The sequence below is a fragment of the Pteronotus mesoamericanus genome, unplaced genomic scaffold (genome assembly GCF_021234165.1).
Source record: "Pteronotus mesoamericanus isolate MK-2021 breed Mesoamerican mustached bat unplaced genomic scaffold, CSHL_Meso_final contig_730, whole genome shotgun sequence".
Taxonomy (NCBI): domain Eukaryota; kingdom Metazoa; phylum Chordata; class Mammalia; order Chiroptera; family Mormoopidae; genus Pteronotus; species Pteronotus mesoamericanus.
The window spans coordinates 1,054,382-1,079,625 of NW_026555246.1; the positions used below are offsets into that span (position 1 = coordinate 1,054,382).

A 25,244-nucleotide genomic window follows, 5' to 3' on the forward strand; every position below is an offset into this window, starting at 1 on the left:
GGGCCCAGAGACGCTGAGACGTTGGACACCCCTGAGGGGAAGGGCGCTCTGGCTGCGGGGCCAGGAGGCGCTGGAGAGGGCCAAGGGAAGCTGGTCACCCGGGGCCACCCCTGGACAGGCGCTGTGACCTGAAGAGGGTTTGGGAGGTTTAGAACTGAGGAGGCCAAGTTCAGGGCAAGGCAGGGACTTTGCCAGGTGCACGAAAGCCAGGATTACAACTCAGCTGCTTCTGACTTCAGAGCTGGCCCTCCTGTGACGCCCCGCGCTCTCTTCACAGGGCCCTGCAGTGGCGCCGCGGCGAGGGACCCAAACGCAGCCCCGGAAGGCTGGGGCTGGGGCTGCAGCTCGGGCGGCCCTGACGTCTCTTCAGGGCCCGGTAGCGAATGTCTTTAGCACCAGGTAGTGACCGCTTTTAGCGCCACGGCCACACTGTTCCCGTCCTGGCCCCTCCCCACAGCAGCGTAGAGGCAGCAGGGCAGTTGTGGGGGGGGGCGAGCGGAGAGCATGTGGGGCTTCGAGCCAGGGGAAGTTTATTTCCGAGGAAGGGGGATGGGCTGGATTTGGCTCTGTTTCCGAATCTCCAGCGCATCTTGAGAAATTCTTTTGCTTTGACTCAGGGATATGACCGAGTTTACTTTAATGTAACTTGGATGGTTTAAAAATGCTTGCTGTCCAAAGAAGCGGAACTTCGGAGAAGACACCTCACCTCTGTCCCGGGACCTTGGTGGCCTCCGGCAAGTCTCCTGGAAGCACAGAGTCGCAGGAGCAAAGGACAAGCAGGGGCCGCCCTCCGGGGCGGCCGCAGCGACCGCAATGGTCCACCTTCCGTGTACAAGGAGCACAACCAGCCGGCAACTCCTCCCGGCAGCTTGGGCCCCGTGGACAGTGAGACCCCGAGCAGCACAGCCAGGCCCCTTTGGCGTCTTGGGGAAGCACAGACTGAAATCAGTGCTTCAAAGCCACAGCGGAAGCCCTGATCTTGGGCCCAAAGTTTGTATTTCTTGAAGTCTTGGCACAAATAGACTTTATTTTTAAAAATGCATATGCAAACCTGTTACTTTAATCCTCGCTGGGGTGTCCCCCACAGCACTTACCCCTGGCTTAGCGGGCACCTGAGCTGGGGGAGAAGGGCCGCTGCCTGTGCCTGGCAAGGTGACTGGAGAAGCCACGAGCACAGGGCTGCGTCCCAGCACGGCTGCCCGGGAGGCCAGGCGCAGGCGGCCACAGCGCCGAGCTTGCAAGCGGACACCAGCTCGGGCGCTGGCGAGCCAGGCTGCTCGTGTGCGGATTCCCCAGCACAGTCAGCGGCAGGTGTGCTCCGCAGGGCTGGCTGTATCCACCTGGGAAGGCTGACACACACAGCAGGGAGTGCGCTCCCGGGGAGGAAAGGTCAGACAGGGCAGAGGCTCCCCAGCCCACGGGCGAGCCAGGCAGTGGGGCGCTGCGGCCCCCAGGGCTGGGCCTGGCAGAGCCTGTGGAGGCTGGGAGGGGCAGGAAAAGGACGGCAGCCGGGGGCCTGCTGTGCAGACCCGGGTGGGGGGCAGCCCGGAGGAGCCGGCAGGGCCGGGCAGGCCACCCATCCGCGAGGCGGAGGCCCCCGAGTGGCCTTCCCTGGGGTCCCAGCCCCAAGGGTGAGGCCGAGGCCCAGAGCCTGGCCCCCGCGCAGCCTCAGGCGCCGCTTTCTCCAACTGGGCAGAAGCCGAGAGGAGGGTAGCCTGGGTGAGTGTCTGCCGGGCAGGGACTGGCACGGGCCTTGGAGGACAGCCCCAAGGCCGGCAGGGCAGGTGCGGGAGGCGGGGCTGGGCTGCAGGGTCCCGCATAGGACTGCCGGTCCTGGGTTTTTGGGCAAGGGGCCGGCCTGTGCGCTCAAGGGCCCCGTCCTTGGGGCTTAACGATCTGCAGTTGCCAGTCTTGGAAATTTCGGTTCACCTTTGAATTTGTGTTAAGTAAGTGAAGTTGGATGGGACAGGGAGGCCTTGGCTCACGTGCAGTCCCACCTCCCTAGGAGAAGCTCTCGGCCACCCACTCCCCAGCCTGTGACCACTACTGACCTCGGCCCCTGTCAGGGACCTGGACACAGATATCAAAAGGGTCGGGGTGGGTGCACGTGCCACATGGCATCTCAAGCTGGGGCGTGGCTGTGGCCACCCCCCCACCCGGCCCTGGGCAGACAGCCCCGCGCAGATCTCGGGGAGGGAGCGTCTCGCGCACCCCTGTCCAGGAGCTGAGCTGCAAGGACCCTCTGGGCAGGGCGCAGCGCCCTGAGTGCCTCCAGCCGCGGCGTCAGTGGGACGAGGCAGCTGTCAGGCCCCTCCGCTGGCTCTGTCCCGGGCTCCTCGCTTCTTCCTCCCAACCGTCCAGACTCCAGCTTGTGCTTCGTCTGAACTTCTGAACTGCCTGAGGTGCCCTCCAGGCAGGAGCCACAAAACACAAACCTGTTTAACTGTGCAGATTCTTCATACAAGTTATGCATTTCAAACAGCTTTTGTACAATACAAAGATAAATGGTAATATTTAGGCTAATAACTTAAAATTCTAACTGTTCTTTACTTACAGATGATAAAGAAAAAATCTTACAACCTTGACAAGTTGAGAGAGAGAGACTGCAGGAGAAAGGAGAGGATTTACATGCACTTTTTAGGGTGCTTTTTTCCTGCTCTTTGAACAGGAGGCCACCTTTTCATCTTGGCCCCGGAGCTTTGTCCCGGGAGGCATCCTGGGCGTAGGTCTGTCTGCCCCGGTTGGCCAGTGTGACAAGAATGGCAGGTAGTCCATGGGACAAGACGTTTGGGGAATGATGCTGCTGACAACGGGCCATGGGAGTCACCCCCAGGGCCACCGACAGGAGCGGAGCCCTGAAGACTAACTCCTGGGGGTGGCATGAAGTGCCAAACACAGCAGCCAGGGAGAAACAGGGGCCAAAGTCTCAGGGCGTGATTACACATGCAATTGTGAGCCACCGGTAACCAGGCCCAAACAAAACAAAACACAAACCGCAAATCTGGAAGACTATTTCCCACCCAGATGACAGGTAAAAAGTTAACTATTTTAGTATAAAGGTTTTTCAAAGTAAACAAGAAAGAAATTCAAATCCCAGTAAAATAAAGGACGTGAATAGGCTAATCATAAAACTATAAGATGATCACTGTTTTACAATATACAATTTTAAAAATGCAACTTCATTATCATCAAATAAATACAACTTACAACAAAAAGTCCATTCCAGCTGTGGCTCTCAGTGAACCACAGCTCAGGAGGACTCAGGGCTGGGAACAGTGGGGCCACGGGACTGGATCACAGCAGCGTGAAGAGGCGAAAGAACAGAGAACATTCTGGCTCCGAAAACGTTAAAATGCACCTTCGGTTGGCCAGGAACTGAACTCAGCTTAGGAAGAAGTAACGGGCGAGTGAGAGGTTCCCTGGTGTGGGCCTGGTCGGCAGTCGGTGCGGATCCGCTCCAGCCGGGCAGCAGCCGCGTTGGGACCTGTGGCCCGCGGGGCTGCTGGGTGTGTGCTGCCCTAAAGCGAGGCCGCGGCACAGCGTGGGAGGAAATCCCCGCAGGTCTGCATGAAGGTGTCCTAACTCCCCACTGTGAATAACGTATTGTCTGCGTTAAATGTAACGTATTTTGATGCATGAAGAATGCTACTTTTCTAGATTTAAGGAGAAGGAGGAGGAGAGGGGGCTTGGCAGGAGGCGCAGCATGGCGGGGCCCTTGCTGTGCCCAGCAGAGGGGCTCCACAAAAGTTGCCAGCCCTCCTTGCCCTCCTGAGCGCCTAAGGCAGAGAAAGGAGTGGATTAACCCCCATTTTCCTATGAAAAAAAGAAAAAAAAAGTCTTGCCCTTTAATGCAGGGAGGAAGTGGCACCTCTGGCTATTTCCCATTGCCCTGAGGGTCAGATCCAAGCCGGGTCAGCTTGCCTCCAGCCTCCCCCAGCCCTGGGCCCCCTGCTCCCTGCCGCCCCCTGCCCCGCCTTCTGCCATAGGCTGTGGCAACTGCTCCCTCAGCCTTCCCCTCGAGGACAATCATTCAAGTCTCAGCTCTAGGGCCACCTCCAGGCACAGTGCCGTCTACAAAGTGGCCCACCCTCCCCAGCTCCCCTGTCCTCTCTAGTCCACGAGCTATTTTATTTCCTTCCTTGCATTTGTCATTCTCTGAAACTACCTCATTGGTTTTTCACTTATGTATCGTGTGTGTCCCCAACAGAGCAGAGACCCCAGCCCATAGCCACAGGCCAGCACCCCATCTTGCTGGCAGCTATACCCTCACCTGGCCCGTCCGGGCAGGGGCTGGGCGCATTCGTGAGAGCGGGCTGGGCCGCCGTAGGGAGACCCCACCACGTCTCAGCAGCTTAGCCCAAAAAAGGCCACTGCACGGTGTCTTGTTGCCTGGTGTACTCCACAGCCTAACTCGGGTGGGGGCCCCGCCCACGTCGTGGCTGGCCTCCTGGGCCATGGGGTGCAGGGTCCCTGCGGCAGGGAAAGGAAGTGAGGGACGGGCGACGCGGTTCCAAACTGCCTGGGCCAGGAGGGGACACACGTCACTTCCTAGAACACAGCCCCAAATTAAGTGCAAGGGAGGCTGGGAAATGGAAGGGAAGAGGCAGAACATGAACATCTGATGAACCTGAAATGTCTATGTCACATCAGGACCCTCGTCACAGCACAGGCTTTGCCACAGAGAGACCCCACGGGAAGAACCACTCCGAGCAACGCAAGAAACCACGCAGCTGAGAGTGGCCAGCATCCAGCCACCCCGGCATCTAGCCCGCTGGGGCCTCTCCTCCGCTTGTGCCCTGCGTTCCCAGCCCCCACTGCAGCGACCGGCACCAGAGCCCCCGCTCCCACGGCCTCCGTGGCCTGCTCAGGGACGGGCTGCACCCCTGCATGCCTGGGCCCAGGGCCTCGCCATGGGAGCACTTCCACCCTGGCTGTGGCCATCCTCACTCACAGCAGACCCAACGCCTCAGCTGGAGTGCAGTCTGGGCTGGCGGTCGCCACATCTATCCTCCACGTTGCTGCCTTGGATCTGTGGCCGGGAAGCCCAGGAACCAGCTGGGCATCATGAGGAGAGGCAGACGTGGCTGGGCCAAACCTCTGGGGGCCCCCGGCGCCAGGCGAGCTGGCACCTTCAGGGTCTTGAGGCCCCACACCCAGGCTGCCCCTGCTGCCGCTGGGCACCATGCGCCTGGTCAAGGGCAGAGGAAGGGCACAGCAGGTAGTCCCGATGTGCACAAAGCTTCCAGGGCTGCACTGTCCAACATGGCAGCCACTAGCCACATGGAGGGTTTCCTCTGTTGCCCTCCTCCAAGACCACCAAAGGGCTCCGCGCATCTTGAACTGACCCCCAGGACTCTCCCAGGTATGCGTCGCCCTAAATGAGGACACAGGGCCTTAGACAGCATTAGCTGTCAAGGCAACACATGCCCCAAGCCGCCCGTTCCATCTCCTCCGCTGCCTGCGCTCGCAGTGGGAGGTGGGCTCAGGTCTCCCGCCTGCCGCCCTGAGCCCGGGGCTGTCCCGCAGGCCTCCGCCTCCGTAGGGCCACCGGCTGTGCCTGGGACAAGCACGCACCCAAAGAACCCTTGAGACAGGGACAAAGACACAGCCCACCTACTCCTTAGCTCCTCGGTTTATCTCCCAGAAGTAAAATTTGTTTCAATTTAAGAATTTTTATATTTCTCATGCTTTTCAAGAGGTGAACCAAACCATCCTATTATCCAAAATTTAAAACAGTTTAATGGGGATGGTGTAAATGAATAAACTGGAAGTTAATTGGCAACACCAAGAGAAAGTTCTAGACTTCCTCCTACAGGCTGGTGTGGCAGGAGGCCTGTGTGACAGAAAGACCCCGCGCACCAGGCTCAGGAGGAAGTCACCAGGGGCGCGCCCACCCTCCGAGTGCTCCGCGCGCTTCTCAGGCCCCTTCTAGCCCTGGCCCCCGCCCCACGCCCCAAGGCTGCGGTCAGGCCCCCGGGCAGGGCCCTTGAGGGAGGCAACCAAGCACGCACACATGCTTCTCTCTCTCCTCCTCTCTTTCTAAAATCAGTGAACATATCCTTGCATGAGGGCTTTTTTTTTTTGAAGGATAATTCTAGCTGTGCTGTTGCTGAATTAAATATCGCCACTATCATGACAGCGAAACCACATTTTATTCAGTGACTGAAAGGCCAATTCACCTCCATTACCTCATTTAATCCTCTCGGCGACCCCAGAGATGGAGACTACGGACCCACTTCAACGACGAGGAAACCAAGGCTCCCAGGGCCGGGCACGGGCCTGCTGCGCTCCAGGTCCCAGGCGCTGGGCCTGCCCACTGCCCTGCCCACTGCCAGCTCCACATGCGTCTGCCTCCCTCCACAAATCCGTTCTCCCGGTCGAGGCCCACGCACAGGATGCCCCTGCTCCACCCCCACCCGACTCTGCCAGCTGCCCCCCTGCCTGCTCCCCTGAGCCGGCACTGTGCAGGTGGAGGTCTCCAGGCTCGCTGTGACCTCCACCAGGGATCAGGCCACCAGGGAAGGCGCTCCATGCGCAGGCAGCAGCGGGGCACTGTGCCCCGCTGCTGCCAATCAGGCGGCCGCCGGAGGGCGGGGCGGGGCGGGGCCTGCAATGACTGTCGGCCCCTTCCCCTCTCCCGACGAGTAGAAAAGGGGCTCCTGCCTTGCCACGGCCCGACAGGCGTAGGTGCCACACAAACACCCTGTTAAATAGCCCCGCTTCGCGGGGAGAAATGGGTCCCCTTTCGATCTTCAATCCCTCCGGAAGCTCCCGAAGCCTGGGTGCCCCTCGGCCCCTCCGCAATGCACACCCAGCTCCTGTTTCTCGTTTTTTTAAATAGCTTTATGCTTTACTATTAGGTGACCTTTATGTAAAGTAAGGTTTCCTTTGTAAATAATTTTAAGTTTTAAAAGGTCAGTTGATTTATAGGAAAATACACAGTCCAGGTACAATGCACATATGGCAAAAATTAAGAAAACTGGTCACAACTAACTGGAGTTTGGGAAAAATCGCCTCAGTGGGTAAACAGCCTTGCCAAGTCAGAATTCCCCCTGCCCCACTGACAGGTGAGAAAACAGGTTCAGTGTGGTACACGGGACAGTCGCCCTCTCCCACCCGGGGCCCAGCAGCCTCCCTGTGGCCGCGCCACCCACCCTGGGCCCCCGGGGAACCACGCAGAGCTCGGCGCCCTGGCCCACCTGCGCGCTGCCTGCCCCACTTACGATGTTCATGAGCGTCAGCAGGTACTTCTGCACGTGCTCCTTCCCGTGGAACTGGACCACCGAGTCGTCCACACCCAGCAGGACCTCGATGTTGTAGTCGTCATCGGCCGCGTGTCTGCGGGCCCTGCGCCTCGAGCTGTTGACCCGCTCCTCCAGGACGCCCAGGGCACGGCTGAGGCTGTCCAGGCTGCCCAGCGAGGCCCCTGGAAGGACAGAGGACACAGTGTGCGGCAGCCCGGCTCCCCAGGGGCACGGGGCAGCAGGGCGAAACCCCACTCCGATGCCACTTGGCACCTGCCTGGCACCGGCTTGGCCATCATCTTGTTGAAAACTTAGAGCAAACAGAGGACACTGTTGTCCCATTTTGCGGGAGCACAGACTGGATTGCAGGGAGGGTGACAGTGGCGCCAAGTCAGCTCAGACCCAGCGGCACAAGCACCGTCGCCTGGGCAGCAGCGCCGAGCCCAGACTGGCGCCCGGTGACCAGCAGAGAGGCCGCGAAGCCCGCTGCCCAGCTGCCCAGCTGCCAGTGGGTGCGGGCACAGCCCCATTCTTTCCCCCACACACTCCGCCCTCAGGAAGGGCTGCCAGGTGCCCAGGGGCTGGCCTCCCGAGTGTGGCCACCCCGTTACCACCGGAGAAACCGAGGCCCAGTGTGAGCCCCCAGGGCCTCCCCCGGCAGCTCTGTCCAGAACTTCCTGCTTAGTCCTCCGCTGAGGCGAAGGTCCTCATCGCTGGGCCAGGTCCACCTGAGACCTCCCGTGGTCACCTGTCTCCAGGTGACCTGTGGGTGGCCCTGGGCCCCCGCTGAGGAGAAGGGCCCCTGCTGACTGAACTGGGCAGGGACCAGGACAAGCCCTTGCAACAGCCGCCTCACAGTCTTCCTGGTCTCACCTCCTGCTCCCACAGGCTTGGCACCTGGCCCGGCGTGGGGGCGGGGCGAGGGCCCGGGGCCTTAGCCGAGAGGGCCTGGGGCGAGCTCCATTAGGCCCGGGGCCGAGGACCAGGCCTCAGCATCGGCCAGGCGGCGGCTGCCCTCTTGCTTCCCTCCTCCGCTCCCCCTGGGCTCGGCAGCCCTGGACCGGCCCTGCCCCCGGCTCCTGCTGCTCCTCGGGATCCGGCATCCGGGAGCGTGAGGAGGGGCTTGTCAGAGACGTCTGTCCCCGGAGGGACCTTGGACCTCAGGTCAGCGTGACCTCGCCAACCCACCCAGGGCGTCGTCCAGGCCTCACCGCCCCTGCAGCTGAGGATGGGGCTGAGGGCCCAGTTCAGTGGTCAGTATCCCTGCAGGCCGCCTCTCCTAAGAGTCTTCCAGAGAAAGTCTTCTCACTTGGCCCCAAAGCCTCTCGCCGGCTGCCTCGTCCACGCAGGGCCTGGCGCTCCCAGCACGTCCTAGCGCTGCACCACGGGGCTCCGCCGAGAGGCAGGGCCGCGCACCGGCAGGACAGGCAGGCAGCCCCCCCACCCCTGCCCCACGGGCTGGCACGTCTGCCCCAGTTCAGAGCCCGGAGGACTGACGGACGGAGCCCCCGAGGCTGCCTCTCCGCCAGGGGCGCTCTCCCTCACCCCGGCTGCCCGTCAGCTCTGAGGTGCAGGCCCGCAACCGGGCCCCGGCACAGAGGCCAAGCAGCACGTGCGGATGCTTGCAGCTCTCTGGTGCTCTAGAAAAAGCGGGGCGCAGGAGGTGCCGGAGAAGCAGAGTGGGGAGCAACACAGCGAAGAGGAGGCAGCCGGGGCAGCGCGAGCAGCTGCGCGCGTCCCTGCGCCTCCTGCGGCCCTCGCGCCCCGCCCCCTACAGCCCCCGAGGCCGGCACACGCCGTCGTGCACGCGGGCGGCGGGCGGCGGGCGGCGCCCGGCAGCCCCGGGGAGGCCAGCGCGCAGCACCCCCGGCAGGGCCAGCGCCCGCTGGGCTTCCTGGAGGTGATCCAGGGACCTCCTTGTCTCTCCCAGAGGACAGACCAGCCACTTACATCTGACGGATGTTTGAGGAATTGCTACTCTATTTTTACACATTTATTTCTTTGCATTCCCAACAAGCAGGACAGCTCACCTTCAAAACCACCTTGGGAAGCACAGAGATGGTCATTTCCACAAAAAGCTCTTCCCTGGGGAAGAGGCTGGATGCTATCAGCCTCGTCAGGGTCACTGACGAGGGGTCCCCGGGCAGGGCCGGCTCACACAGGCACTTGTTAGGGCCAAGTGGTGTTTTAAAAATATCTCAGTTGGTCGACAGTATTTCAAAATTGAGAAATTTCTTGTGAAACAGAACCTAGAATAGCCAGTTTCTCTAAGGAATTAGAATCTGGGGTCACAGGACAGGTGGGTGTGGAGTGGCAGTCACAGCTGGAGACAGAACACAGAACTGCGTCCCCAGGCACCTGGCCGGCTGCCCTCCTGACCCCCGAGGGCAGCAGAGCGCCCCCTCCACCTCCAGTTCAGGGAGTTGCCTGCGTGTCAGTGACCCCTCGTGACATTCTCTGGGGAAGTGCGAGGGGGCTGCCACCAGGTCCGCCTGGCCGGACCATACCTTGTAGCTGCCTCTGCCCAGCAAGGACAGTTTTTAATTACATTGTACATTACAGGTCCATCGAAACAACGTTTTCTAAGGACGATGAAAGGTGCCAGTTTCACTTCAAGCACAACTGTTATGATTATTATTTTAGTTATGATTATTTTGTGAGTAACTTGAGCCTCATGCTGTAGAACACCCCAAACCCCAAAGGCCCTGCCCCCGGAGAGATGCCCCCAGGCAGAGGTCAAAGTGCAGATGAGGACAGGAAGACAGGGCCCCTCGGGGCCGCCCGCCCTGCCGCCCAGCCTCTGGATGCCCCAGGGCTGCTCAGCGAGGAAGGCTGCCTGCAGGAGCAGCCCCGAGGCCAGCAGGCTCCCCCGGACCCAGGCCTGGGCTGTCGTCCTGCCCCACCTTGTCCATCTGGGGTGTCCCCTCAGTGTCCCTACCGCGGGCTTGGTCCTGCGGCCCAGACTGCGTAGAGGCCCCGGCCACGCCCCGTCCCAGCGGGCCTGTCCCCCGCTGAGCGCTGCGGCGGGCTCGCGCTGTCGTGGGTGGGCTGCCACAGGGTTCCAGGACTCCAGCTCTGGCCCCTGAGGCTGGCCCCCGTGCTGGGCCGCCCCCCTGGTCTAAAGGCTCCTGCTCCTCCTGGGCCCTTGGGGCCGGAGGGCCTTCCACGCGCCCATGCGCCGGGAGCACCTGCAGCCCACCCAGCCCGCTGCGCCAGCCCTCAGCACTGGCCCAGGCCCGGATCACAAGCTGCCGCCCCTGTGCACGGCCTCCCTGCGGGGAGAAGTCGCTGGTCGCCAGGTGGCTGGTCCATGGTCGATGGGGGGACTGGACCCGGCAGGCGACGCTCTGTTGAGCGGAAGCGTCTGTGGTGGGACCCTACCTTTTCAGTGGGTGGTCACAGGGATTGAAATGCCTGGCATTCCCTGTTTTGGGGGACCCTTCTGGAAGGCAGCTGGGGCTCTTTTTGCTCATGTCCCAGGCAAAGGATGACACAGCAGGAAGCTTCCAAGGGCTGTCCCCAGTTTTATCCTCTAGAAACTGGGCAGGGTCCTCAAAAAGTTGATCGACACTGGGGGGAGGACGGGGTGCGGAGCAGAGCTCTGTCCAGGGGACCCCCTCGCATCTGTCCTGCGGGGGAACGAGCAGGTTCGGGGAAAAGCTCACCCACCGCCGCTGGAACACAGGGCCCCGCCCGCACTCCTCCCCCGCATCTGGGGCAGGGCAGGCCACCCGCAGCCCTTCATGGGGACAACGCTCCGCCACCCCCACAGCCATCCGCCCGCATGGGGAGGAGGCAGCGCCTCCGCTCGCTGCCCTCATTAGGGCCCCGTTTTAGCATCAGGGAACTAAGTGGCTGAGACAAGCCGCAGGGCAGGGGCCCAGCATCATTAGCGTCGCCCAGGGGGCCCCGTCCACCAGTGCCAGGGGCAGTTGGGGGGAACCTACATTGGTAGAAACAGCATGTTTTGCCCAGAGAAAGGGAACTGGAAGGGGAGGCGGCTCTGAGCCTGCGGGGTTCACGGGTGCCTGGTGCTTGTCGGCCCCGCGCCAATGGCACGCCCAGGTCTTTGCTGTGTGGCCTCTCCGCCAAGGGTGCCCCTCCTGCTCCTACCCGAATGCAATGCCCTGAGCGGGCCCAGCAGGAGCCCCCAAAGGCCCAGAGGGAAGGGGCTATAGTGCTTGTGTGCAGCCCCATCCCTTGCACTGGACTCAGGGGCGGGTCTGGCCCCCGCCAGCCTCTCTGCGGGGAAGGGGTGTGTGGGGCTGCGGGAAGCCACTGTGCAGCGACGGCCTGCTGTCCCGTCCACGGAGCCATCTCCGCCTTGTTTCTCACTGGACCTGCTCCCTCTCAGCCTTCAGGTGTCAGCTAAAAGGGCACTCCGCGGAAACTTGCCTGTTTCACCCCACATTAGAACAGGCTCTCCGCTCCCCTCGCCGTGTCTCCCTGGCAGCGCCCTGCTGTCTTCCTCCTGGGGGCACCCCACTGTTCGCCGCTCTGATCTCACCTGTGAATGTGCTCCGGGGTGACTGTCCTTCCCTCTTTGGCTGGAGAGCCCCAGGGAAACGGGACATGGGGCCTGTGTGGCCACAGGAAATTAACTGCAGGGCTGTGACGAGTCAGGCAGAGAGGTGATGGGGGGACGCACAGGACCCAGCAGGGAGTGGCAGGGGTCCCCTCGGGGCTGGGAGCTGGGCCACGGAGCTGAGCTGCGGGCACTGGCGGAGGGGCAGAGGCCAGCACAGAAGCCAGAGGTGCATTACCTGCAGGGACGTAACCCTAACAAGCTGACGCGGGAGGAGGTACACACGGCGACGAGAGAGTTACCCTGTAATCGCCAACATAAAGAAGCCAGGTGTGGCAGTGTCTGTGAGGCAAAGTATAATCCAAGGCGTTAAAGGGGCAAATGGATAAACAATTCCTTGAGAGGGCGTAAAGGCATGAGCCTGTGCGCCCGACGGAGCTTCAGCCTCCTGCAAGGAGGAACAGACAAGGCCAGAGTCCCACGCATTTTAACACATTTTTTCCCAGAGAACAACAGATTTAGATAAAACATGAGATGGGGCTGTAGAGGGTTTGAATTACTGCCTAATGTTTAAGCCCAACAACCGGAAAAATGTGTCCTCACATTTTTTGAGAACTTATGGAACAAATTCCAAATTTGACTACACGTTATGACAAAAAGAGAACTTAAGAATTGTGTCTTCAGTCACTACCAGAGACAAAGTCAGAGAAAAGATGAAGAAAGGCCTCAAGTCCTAAACAGCAAAAATTAAAAACACAGCTCCAATAAGCCTAGACTAAATGGAAAATATAATTCTAATCATTGGCTTCAGTACGAAACCTGAATAAAACTCAGAAAAAACTGAAAAAAATAGTTAAAAAAGAAAAAGCCCAGAAGGTTGTATGGAAGAGTTTTACCAAACTCACAAGGAATCAGTATTTCTCATCTTACACACAACATGTTTCCTGGTACAGCACCTTTTTGGTAGATAGCAATAACCAGCTAGGAAATGCAATGGAAAAAAGAGTGTATCAATTATAAGAACATACCCCCCAAAATGTCCAAAAATAAACAAGAATAAGAAATGTATGAAGATCACACGGAGTCATAAAACCTAGGCTAAACCTCCAAAAATGCAATGGAGACAAAACAAACTTTCCTGGTAGCAAGCTGATTCTCCTCCAAATTAATCTATAAATTTAACACAGTCCCCATCAAAGAACTGTTGAAACCTAGCAAAATAATTCCAAAATTCAACCAGAAGACAATGTATATGACAATAGCCAGAACAATATTGAAAGAGGACAGTAATGAGGGGTACCTAACTTTCAAACAGAACATGTTACAAAGTACCATGAATTAGAATGTCATGGTGCTACACCATCAGGATAGAGCGGTGGGACTGAATACAAAGTCCAAGCGTAGAAGGGCCTTCTGAATAAAAATGGTGGATTGAGCACGTGCATCCAATTTAGCTCCCTCCTAGAACCCCATTACAACTTTAGTAAAAGAATTCTTCCTCTTCTTCTTCTTCTTCTTCTTTTTTTTTTTTTTTAAATCACAAGCCTACAAGGACAGGGAGAGCAGGAGAGGAAAAACAACAGATGTTAGAGGCTGGAAAGCAGACAGCCACGTGGTCATAGACTTCGTGAATCTGAGAAACTTGAACCTCCAGCGGCTGCGAGGAGAGCCAAGCCTCTCCGGTCTGCACTGCTGGAGCTTCAAAGGCACGGTTCTTCTGCGGGTGGGAGTGGAGGGCAGATTGGCCTAAGCAGGACTAGTTCATAGCTCACATGCACCCTGGGCCTCAGGAACTAACGCTGACATTGTCCTTGAAGCTCATTCTCTCCCCAAAAGGTGGGGAAAACCGTCTGGGCTGCCGGCGGCAGGTGTGGTAGGGAGCACAGGCACAGTGTCACACACGAGAAGATAGAAAGAACACGGAGTCGCCGGCTGGCCTCCACAGTGCCCCCGGCAGTGCTGGGGGTTTGGCCGTCACCCCCTAGGCAGGAGACTGGGAGGCGTCTTCCCTGGGACTGTGCTGAACCAAAGACCGGTGGGCAGTGCGTGTCAGTGTCCACGGTTCCCCCACCTGCAGGCATCGAGCAGCCAGGCACCTTCCGCTGCCCAGCCTCTCACAGGAGCAGCTCACCGGCATCACGCACTCTCAGGGGTGAGCCCCAGGCCTGGCAGATGGACAGCAAGATAGAGCAAAATAACAACAACAACAAAAAAGGAAGCTGGAAGAAACAGAGTGCAGAGGAAGGTGGGAGACCTGCCATTAGTAAGCTCCGAGAGCCAGAAAACAAGAACAGGATGGGGACAGTCGGAAGAAACCTTCTTTGAAATTAAAGGAGCCTCAGCAGAAATGATAAACTCAGTGGGAGGATTGGGACGATGAAGCTGAGAAATCTCCCAGAAAGTAAAACAGTAAGACAAAGTCTTGAACAATCAGGAAAAGAAATAAGAAAATTAGAAAACCAGACCCAAGGCATCTCACCCACTTAACAGAAGCCCCACAAAGACAGGAAGAAGAAACCAGAGAGGAAGGAATTAATGAAATAATGCAGAAAAGCTTCCCGCAACTGGAAGGTGTTCCCAGACTGCAAGGGCCCAGCTGGTGCAAACAGACCCACCCTGGGCACATCGCCTGAAGCTTCAGAACACAGAGAAGGTTCTGCAGACTCTCAGGGCGGCTCAGACGGGCTGAGGGAGGTGGCCACGGAGAGGTCATGAAGGACTGTAGTCAGACACCCCTGGGGCAGCACTGGAAACAGAAAAACAACAGAGCAAAGCCCTCAAACTCCCGAAGAAAGATTATTTCCCAACTTGCATGCTACACCCAAAGTCTCAGTCAAATACAAGACATGGCCAGACACGTAAGTTCTCCAAGGTCCGGCATGCCCAGCCCCCTCCCGAAGAACCTACTGTACTGACGCTTCAAGACAAAAGAGGCAACCAAAAATGCAGAGCACAGAGACGAGAGCAGGAGGCCCGTGCCAGAGCGGAGGCGGGGGCTCCCTTGGCGGTGGTGGCAGGGGAGCCAGGATGACGGCCCTGCCCAGACAGGAGGGCAGCTGAGCCAACTGCAGCAGTGCCACCCCAGAGACAAAGCGTCCCCACCGAGGCCCCCCCTTCCACCAGGCCGCCTTCTCAACCCGCGCACAGGTGCCCAGGCTGGCCTGATCCAGACTCACACGCGTATTTGGCTTGTTGTGACCGTGTGCTGACATGGGTCTGTCTCTCTCTTTGTGGTGTGGGGAGGACACAGGTCACACACAGAAGTCCTCAGTGTCCCTGGGAGCTGAAGGGGGGCCGGCGGCGAGGGGGGGCATGCAGGAGCGCGGAGCGGAGCGCAGCCCGCACCTGCTGACGGCCCTGCGTCTGCCTGTCCAGCGCCTGGTCACATGGCGCCAGGCGCGCGGAGGTGCAAAAAAGAACCTGTGTCCTTCAGCCGCGCACAGGACCTGGCTCAGGCCTGCAGGAAGGGGCACCCCCCTGTCTGAGAAGCGGAAGTCAGACCGCGCCCCCAGCGCCGTTCCTGCCCGCAGCCTCCGCCCTCTCGGTGCACTACGCGCTTGCCCTCTGTTTAATAATACCAATCTCCTTCGATATTAGTTTATATGTAAATTGTAAATAGCTAATCAAATAATAAAATAGTAAATAAAACCGGTAAATGGCAGGTAGCAATTTAAAACCAGGTGATTGGGTGAATAGTGGAAGTGGAGCAGGTGTGGACATTGGGACGAGCCTGTCAATTATGTGCAAGTACTGGACAGCCGGCTATTTCGCTTTCCGATCTTTGTCCTAAAGACAGAGCATGTCCCGAGGCTCTCCCAGCACCCTCCCTGGACCGCTCCTTGCTCCAGGGGCCGTTTTTGGGTGCGCAGACGGCAGGCTTGCCCAGGTCCCTAACGCGCTGTCCGGGGCTGTGGCACGGCAGGCTGCGGGGAGCTGGAGGAACCGGGGCGCCATCGGCGGGCGAGCGGGGAGGCTACGTTCGGCGGGTGCCTGGCACACAGTGCTACAGAGAGGGGAGAAGTGGGACATGCAGGTGGACGCCTGATCTCAGAAACACAGCGTCAGGTGCAAAAAGGAAGACATAATGAGATGTAAAATGCCACACGATTTATGTCAAAAACGCACACCCATCCTGGCCTGGTGGCTTGGTGGGTTGGGGTGTCCTTTCGTGTACAGAAAAGGGTACGGGACTTACGTCCGGGAGACGGCCGAGGTTTCTCTCCCCCTTCCTCTCTCAAATCAATGAACATACCCTCAGATGGGAATTATCACACATACAAGGAGCAACACTGGTTTTGCAAAACTATACACTGACAAATGGCTACCTTTGACCTCTAAATGGTTGTTTGTTGCAAGAGAAAGGGGAGGAGAGAGGGTGGGTGGTGGAGATTAAGTGGTTTCTTTTTTTAATGGTGTTGAGCAACTGTTTAGATGGAGAAGGGAATGTTCTAATCCCGCCCTCACACTTTAAGCAAAAACAAATTCCAGCCCTGGCCAGGTGGTTCGGTCGTTGGAGTGGCCCGTTCACCAAAAGTTTGCAGGTCTGATCCCCAGGCAGGGCACAGAGCTGGGCTGTGGGTTCAATCCCCGGGCAGGGCACAGAGCTGGGCTGTGGGTTCAATCCCCAGGCAGGGCACAGAGCTGGGCTGTGGGTTCAATCCCCGGGCAGGGCACAGAGCTGGGCTGTGGGTTCAATCCCCGGGCAGGGCACAGAGCTGGGCTGTGGGTTCAATCCCCGGGCAGGGCACAGAGCTGGGCTGTGGGTTCAATCCCCGGGCAGGGCACAGAGCTGGGCTGTGGGTTCAATCCCCGGGCAGGGCACAGAGCTGGATGGCGCGTGCAGGAGGCAATCAACGTTTCTCTCACATCCATGATTGTCTCTCTCTCCCTCTTCCTCCCTCCTCTCCCCTCTCTTAAATAAGTAAACATATCCTCAGGTGAGGATTTTAAAAAAAGAACAAATTCCAGGTGCATTGGGGCCCTGGGATGATGAAATTGAAGTCACAGAAGTGCTAGAAGAAAATTCAGCTAAATGCTTTTATTATGATCTTGGGGAAGGGTAGGCTTTGGACTCCTTCCACACCCCCCACCCCTGCCCACCAATCCCCCATGACTGTCCCCTGCCTGTGTGCCATTCTGCAAGTCCCCGGGTCTGCTGTCCCATCATCAAGCATGTATATGACAACTGATTGCTTCCCCTCCCCAGTGCTCAGACCCTGAAGCTTAAATCCCTACAACCGCCCTGTGCAGAAGGGGGAGTGAGACTTAGGGACCTGGCCGAAGGCCACGATGTTAGTTAGTTGGCGAAGGCCTGGCCAGAGTGCCAGCCCAGCTCCCTTACCTGCCCTGTAGGGCGGCAGGCCAGGACGGGGGCCCGAAGAGTGCACTGCACGCCCAGCCAGGGGAGGGCATCTGGAGGAAAGCCACCCCTCCACTCGACAACGAGCAGGAGACATTCCTTCTGTGACAGCGAATTCCCCTAAAGATGATCGTTGAGATAAAATATGCTTATGGGGCAGCGTAATCAGGACAGGCAGAAGCCCTGTTTGGAGGCAGGCAGGCTCCAAGGCTCCGAGGCTCCGAGTCTCTGGGAGCAGGAAGCAGACTCAGCCCCGCGGGGGCCGTCGGCACAGGGCCCCTTTGGTGAGCTTTATTAAAAGAAGCTCATTAGGTTTATTTCATTTAGCTCTTTATAGCTTTATTATCGAGTTGGAATTAATTTTTGCAACGCAGGCAGACGCAGCTCGTCCAGCGTGGGGGTGGGGTGGTGGAGTGGGAGAGGGCTCCTCGGGCCGCCCACGGAGCAGCAGCAGGAGTCTCAGACGGGAGTGGGGGCCAAGACCTGCCTCGATCCCCAGGCCTGTGCTCTCTCCAGCACTTCAGGGGGAACACAGGGGCTTGGAGAGGGGGAGGACGCCGCCCCGGAGGGCCCCCTCGGTGCTGGGCGTGGAACACCCTGGCCTGCCCAGGGCCCACCTGCCCTGTGGGAGGTGGGCGGAGCCCCTGGCTCTGTGTGCATGGTGACCGGCCCATCCTCTGCGTGCTGCTCCTGGCTTCCCCTTGAGTGGACGTCCGTCCCCGCTCCGTGCGGTGAGCCTTCCACCCCCACTCCAGGAGTGCCCCCTGGGCCAGGAGCCCAACGAGCCCCAGTGCCAAGCATTTGGGGGAGTCTCTGGGAGGACACGGTCCCTTCTCGCTGCTGTGAGAGGGCTAAGCTGCTAAAATGTAAGCCAGGCTGCCGGCACCTCCTCTCCTCTGAGAAGCAGAGCTGACACGTGAAGAGAAGGGGATGACGCTGCTTAGTCCCAAGTCCAGCTGTGGCCGAAGCTGACACACTCCTGGACTCTGCAGCTCTTTGAGAATTTGGATTTGTCCCTTACAATCACAAGGATCCAATATGAATGCAGACACCCACACGCACAGACGCACACTCACATGCACTGCCCATGCCAGACACCGTTGTTTGTTCAGCAGCCGGTGCCACGGACATTGGCACCAGACAGGGCTGCCCGGTTCTGCCCTGTGCTCGCACCTGCTACCCTTGGAGGGACTGCAGCGCGGAAGGGGGGACAGGGGGAGTTCACTGTATTTAAGGCATGTGGCTGAGAGAAGGGGGCCGGGCTCTGGTTTGCTCCGCACCCCAGGCACATCCTTGGGAAGTAAGGGGGCCTGCCTGATGCCCCTGTGGCCCAGCAGAAGTGTTGAGGCCACCGAGGTTGGCTCAAGGTGGCAGGGCCGCAACACATGAGCAGGAGCCCGTACAGCCCCTCCTGGGCTCCGTGCAACAGGGCTGAGAGCCCGCTGTCCGCAGCCTCACACCGAGCGCCCCGACTCCCCGCCCCAGCAATCCCCCCCACCGCCCGCCGCCCGTCCGCCCTGCCTGCCGGCAGCTGTGGCAGCAGCCGCCGAATGGCCTCGGCTCCTCCCCGCCTGTCCACTTCCCCCTCCTGCAGGTTTCTGAAGCCCACCCACCCCCAGGGAGGGACAAGAGCTCCTTCAGCAGCCAGGTCCCTGGGGCGCCGGGATTGGGGAGAGCAGAGCAGAGCACATAAGGCAGGCAGGTCGCCAAGACCAGACTCAGCCCCCCAGGCTCCGAAGCCGCTCCGAGGCCATCAGCAGAGGGAGGTGTGCTGGCCCCGAGTGACCTCCGCGCAGCCACTCCCTGCACGCGGCGGCCAGATGGCTGGGTGCAACGGTGAGACTGGCAGATTGTTCAGTGCAAATATTTACTGCGAACCTCAGAACAAAACACACACACCCACTGGTCCCAACAGAAGGTAGGATTCCCCAGGATTTCCTTTGGAAGGTGGGGGAAGCGGGCGGCTGGCAAGTGGGTGCTGACAGCCAGTGCGGTGCACGGCTCATGGCAGCCGTCGGGCGGGGGCCCCGTACCCAGCCCGGACACACGCTGGGGTCCTGGGCTTGCACGCCCAGCAGCCTCCCGGGCACCCGCAGCTACAGCTGTCCCGCCCACCCTGGGGCCTGGCACTGTGTCCGCGGGCCCACACCAGGAGCAGCGCCGGCCTCTCTCCCAACCACAAAGCTTCAGCCTGCCCCTCACAGCCCCCGTCCCCTCTGCCTTCACCCCAGTTCAAGCCCCACCAGAAACCAGCTCCTCTGAATCCACACTCCAAGGGGTTTCTCGCCAGTCACCAGCCTCAGTTTCCCCTGCAGGCCCTTCATGTTCTCTGATGTTGTGCACCACGCCGTGCTAGATGGGCGAGGGCACTGTAGGACTTGGGTCCTGGGCCTCGGGAGGGAGCCAGCGCCCACACCTGCAGGTGTGGGAGGCTGTGCAGCCCTGTGCGGCCCCCCACCCCTGGCCAGGCCAGGCGGAGACGCACAGATGCTCAGCAGCCTGCCTGTGCCCCACCCCAGCCCAGGGCTGGACTGTCCCCGTCCCCCTTCCCGACCGCACCGGGAGCCTGGACACGCAGAGATGCTGGGGCTGGGACGCATGGCTCCCCTGGGCTGACGCAGGGACTCCGGGCGACCGGGCAGCCCGGGCCGCCCTGTCCCTCCAAGCCACCTTCCCGGGAGGGAGAATTCTAGATGTTCTCATCAGCAGCAAGATGGGACAGGTGCTCCCGGTTGATGATAGAGGTGACCTTCGCCACACGGGGTGTGGGGCTTACAGATTTCCCAGAGGACGAACGGACTCCATCCTACGTGGATGAAGGGGCGGCCTAGCAGGCCCCGCCCCGCCCAGGACCTGCTGGCTGCCGGGCCAGCGAGGGGTCTGCCTCTGGAACCTGGCTGCGCCTGGTGCGCCTGGGCCTCTGGGCCTGCGCGCTCTGGCCAGCCGGGCCGTGGCTCCGACCGGACAGGAAGGCGGAGAGGTCCCGGGGCGGCCTGAAGAAGCCCGAGCCACACAGCAGCCCCCAGGGCCCCACGGCGGTGCCGCTGGTGCCTTGCCACACGCTGGACCTCGGATGCTCTAAATGGCGTGTGTGACACACTGTGGGAAGGGGTCCCTGAGCACCCATCTTCAGGGCCGCGGGGCACCACGTGGCTCCGGGGTGGGTGCCTTCACATGGCCTCTGTGAGGGAGTGAGTGCTCTGGGGTGCAAACCCGTGGGCCCCTCCGCCTTGAACCGCACCATAGGCCCCCCAGGAAGGAGGCAGGAAGACCCCAGAGGCCCCACACAGGGCAAGTCTGAGGGGCAGAGGCGTCTGACAGGACCGCCGGCCCACTGCCTACTGCTCCTTGTTTGTGCGCCCCTGCCCAGAGCCGGATCCACGAGCCGGAGGGACCGGGACGGCCGCACTCTCATACCTGGGGCCAGAAGGGCAGTGGGGTGGCCCCGCAGACAGTCGGGGGCACCCATGGGACCCTCCCATGCCCCACTGCCCCTGGGGTGGTGGGGGACACCTGCAGGGGCAGGCCCTTTGGATCAGCCCAGAGAAGAGCCCCACAGAGGGCAACGCTCACCCCCCTCCTGAGAGGGACCCAGGGAGCGTCAGGGACACGCCCACCCTCCCTCATCCTTCCTGTCATTCTCTGTCAGGCACAGGAGGAGCCTGGTGCAGAGCTTCTCCCTCGACTCCCCGCCCAGGGACCGATCCCAAGGTGCAGACGGGGCTGGGGGACGGTAGGAGCAGGCCGCAGGCACCGCCTCCAGCCCGGCAGACACTGCTCACCTTCCCCTGTGAGCGCAGCGGTCAGCCCTGGCAGGCCCCCTCCATCCCCCTTCCGTGGCATCTCTGCCTTAGAAAGGCCACAGCCTGCAGTTACCGAGGAGGGTGAGGGGACACCCTCCTCCCGAGAGACACGGAGCCGCCGCTCAGACAGCAGTGTGGACAGAGTTTAATTTGATCAGCCCCATTTTTGAGAAGAGAGAAAATGAAAAATCAGAGCAGAGAACTATTATAAATTTAATCCATGAGGCGACCTCCCATGGGCCTTTCCTAACAAGGTGGGGGTGGGGGAGGGAGTGTGCACCGCAAGGGCCCCTGGACGGGACGGGCAGCTGGTCCGGCGGAGGCATCAGCGTTGCGCCGAGCTCTCCTCGAAGAGGCCTGGGGCTTCCTTTCCTGGTGCAGAAGCAGACTTGCCCTGGCCAGGGTCTGTGCTCACCAGCTCCCGGCGACGGGGCTCCTGCCCAGCCCTGGAAAGGTCCCAGGGACACCATCAAGGGGGAGTGCTGTGGGCTGCACAGGGCGCCCGGCCCTGCAGGCCTCCCACAGACGCACCCCACGGGCTCTGGCAGCGCCAAGTGGGCGGGGAGTCCCTGCGAGCCCGGCCCCTGCCCGCGCAGCCGGGCCTGCTGGCTGGCCCCACCGCGCAAGCTCACACAAGGGCGCCTGACCTGGCTGCCCGTCTGCCCAGCAAACCCGGTCCTCCTTCAAGGCCCAGTCCGACCTCCCTCCTGGTGGGTTACCCTCTGACCACCTGCTCCCCAGGCCCTCCCCCAGGCCCAACTGGTGGTTCCTTCCTGGCCCCCAAACCTGCGTGTTCATTCGTTCGTTCACTTGTTGTTTCATTAGCCAAGTTTCCCAGCACCTACTCTTGGCCAGGCCCCAGGGAGCATGGCCCCGTGACAGCACTCGGCTGTGTCACCGTCATGGACCTGCGGACGTGCTCTCACTTGCTCCTTGACACACACACACACATGCATAAGCACACACATGTGCGTGCGCACACGTACAGCACACACATGTACATGCACAAAGCACACATGCGTGTACAAGTACACACATGCTGGCACACACTGGCATGTTTGGCCACACTCACATAGATGCTCACATACGTGCTGGCACACATTCACACATTTACCCACACTCACATACGTGCTCACACACATGCACGTTCATTCACACCCACTCAGTGGTGAGTTCATGGAAGACTGAGGGCCCCTTTGAGCCTCTCCCGGTCCCCAGACGCCTGCGTGGAGCTTGGCAAAAATGAATCGATAAGCTGGGGCCCTCCCCCTCTGAGACGCATGGAGACGACTGCGACCCTTACGCTCATTTGAGCAGCTGAGGCTGGGAGGGCAGGGAGAGGCTGCGGGGCCCGATGCCCACAGCGAACACTCCCGGGGCACGAGCAGCCACAGGCAGCACGGGAGGGCAGCGCGTGTGCTTCCTTCCTGGCTGCTGCTTGCAGGGTGGAGGATGGGGCAGCCAAGCCCGGGGGCCGAGGGCAGGGCAGGTGGGTGCTACTGCTCCTGACCTCCCTTCTTTTCCTGGGAGAGCTGTTGCCATGGCTCCCAGCTCATCCTGGCAATCCGCAGACGCCACCTGACAACACACCGCTGGCCCAAGCCACGGGCCACGCATCATGCCAAAGACCCTCCCTGGGGTCTCTCTGGTCCCATGGTCCCCACTGTGCCTGCCACACGTATTTGGTGCCTGCAGGGCTGGCAACGGTTAGGCTGAGTGTGTTTCACGATGAGCCCCTTTCTCTGACCCAGGCACGCCTTCTTTTCTCTTGAGCACAGAAAATGGTCTACATTTTCAATAAGAAATATGCTGGAGAGCCCAAGGCCGGCAGCCGTGACCCGGAGGGCAGAGGTCCACATGTCAGAGCCTTACCTTTGTAAACAAGTCTGAAATCTGGACTTGCACGTGAGGTCTCTGATTTTAGGTATCAGAGAGTGACGGGAACTCTATGCTTCCCATTGAAACCAGCCCAGCGGAGCTCCCGTGTCAGCAGGCATCGGTGCCACGCCCGCCGCCCTCTGCCGCCGCCCTGCTCCGTCCCACCCGCCTGGGGAGCGGGGTCCAGCTGCCTGCGGCCTGCAGCCCCCCAGCGCTGGAGCTTTCCTGGCCACAGTTCATGCCCACTGTTTGCCGCGCCCTCTCCTTGAAGTCAGCCCCTGGGAATCCACGCTGCCACATGCAGCGTGCCCCAGCTCCTTCCTGCTCTCAGGCGTCTCTGCTTAGCCCCCCACGCTGCCAAGGACGTGCAGTTCCACAGACGGTGGACGTCTTCCGTATGGGAAGCACTGCTTCAGATCAACAGGGGTGGGGCAGCTGGTTTAAGGGACCGTTCCCAAAAAGAAAGATCAAATACCTTTTAAATCTATGGAAAGATGCTCATCCTCTCCCATAACAAAAGAAATAGCTATATTAGATTATAAAAATGGGGCTGTGTGGGTCAGGGGCATGTGTGGGTACGTGTGTGTCCCCAGTGTGCTGAGCAGCGGAGCCACGAGCAGGCGCGATGCTGATGGCCGCGGAGGGGGGCTGCGGGCAGAGCCACCGGAGAGCCCACTGCCTGAGGGAGCTGGGCCTGGCCCGGGGCGTTCTTCCAGCAGCCCCAGCTTCCCTGGGGAGGTGAGACGGGTCGGGGGTGAGGGGCAGAGCACAGCACAGCACGCGACAAGCACAGAGGGCTGAAGAGGAGCATCATCGCTGTGACATGGTGCAGGGAGTGGGGCTGAGCTGGGCCACCTGCTACCCAGGATGCCCTGCAGCAGGGGGGACCTCGGGGGTGGTCCCCTGGAGGGAGGCAGGCAGTGGGGCAAGTGGGCCTGAGGGTCCCATGGGGACCCAAACTGTCTAGACACTTGGGTCTCAGGCGCCTGGGACACAGAGAGAGGGCTGGGCTGGAGGGGGCCTGGGGGTCCTGGGTACGAGGGGAATGTATGCCACGGGGTCTGCCTTCCGGGATGTAGGGAGCAGGGCGTCCCAGTAGCTGCAAACAGGCGGGCGGGCAGGCAGAGCGCCGTTACTGAGTCCTGCCCACCAGCCAGCCCGAGGCCTCTGTGGACGGGCTGTGGGTCCCCCAACTTGTCTCAGCCCAAGGCCAGCCTGGGTGTGGGGTAAGGGCCGTCCCTGCCACAGGACCCACTGGCTCAGCCCGGCGCGGCTGCTGCTTCGCGTGTGTCTGTCTGATGCCCCTCGGAGCAGCTGGAACAGGACCAGAGCCATCTGGGGCTGCTGGCCCGGCCCTCGGCACCTGCAGGATCCCAGCCCAGCACACCAGCGGCCCGCTCACTGCCTGCACCTGCGGGACCACCCAGGGCGATGTCTTCATACCTGCTGCCTGGTTCGGCACCCACAGCCCTCCAGCCAGGAATCCTCGTGCCTCTTCCTCAGTGAGGCAGGAGGCTCCCTGGCTGCACTGACACCTCAGCGGCGGCGCTGACCCTGGACATGCTTGGCCGTCAGGCAAGACGCGGGGCTCGCTGCCCTCACCTGGCAGGGGCCCTGGGTTCCGATCCAGCAAGGCCGCCCCCTAGCTGTGAGATGTGGCCAAGCCTCTCTCCCACTCCAAGCCTCGGTTTCCCCCTCTGACAAAGTAGCATTCCTGATCTGGACCCACCGGATCGCACACGAATCCTTTGTGGCTCAGGGAAAGTGGGGCCGTGGGGCCCCGTCCGAGAACCACGGGCAGGCAATGGCCAGAGTCATGTCCGGCTTGGAACTGAGGGAGGGCAGGACAGGTCCACAGGCGCCAGGCCCCCGTGTCTCCCCCGTCCCCGCCCCCGGTCCCTGGCATCCCGCCTGGCCGGGGCTGCCTGCTGCTGCATCCAAAGCACTTAGGGGTCCTGGCCCCTGCTTGGGACTTGGGAACACCTGCCAAGGCTCAGCCTCCAGGGAGCCCGTCCCAGGCTGCTCCTGAAAACACCTCCCAGAGGAGAGAATCATTTCTGCCCCCAAAGACACCCCCAGCGGGAAAGAGGCTTGTGCAGCACCCAACCGTCTACAGGCAGCCTCTCCCTCATGCGGACCTGCCTTCCTTCCAAGTTCACGTTCCGCCCTTCTGCCCTGACGTCCCCACCCTGCACCTTCCTGCAGCGGGGCACATGGCGCCAAGCACCACAGGCGCTTGGCTATAGGCCTCCCTTTGGTGGAAGTTCGTTTTTGACTTTGTCAGAAAGTGCTGCCGTAGAACCCGTGGGAGGAAACACACCTCCCAGGATGGGTGGTGGCTTAACAAGAGGACGTCCCTTGGGCAGGCAGGCAGGTAGGATGACCAGGAAGATCGGCCTGGCCCCCTCTGGGCCAGGAGGCATCAAGGGTGCCCA

The 25,244-nt window shown here is 60.6% G+C and overlaps 1 protein-coding gene across 1 annotated transcript in view; it reads right to left on the reverse strand.

The window, feature by feature from the left end:
- ADAMTS2 (ADAM metallopeptidase with thrombospondin type 1 motif 2) overlaps positions 1 to 25,244 on the reverse strand; it is a 236,124-nt gene that overhangs the window by 93,713 nt on the left and 117,167 nt on the right. The window contains exon 4 of the mRNA XM_054583352.1: positions 7,224 to 7,426. Within this exon, the coding sequence (XP_054439327.1) occupies positions 7,224 to 7,426 (203 nt within the window). The remainder of the gene's footprint in view (positions 1 to 7,223; positions 7,427 to 25,244) is intronic.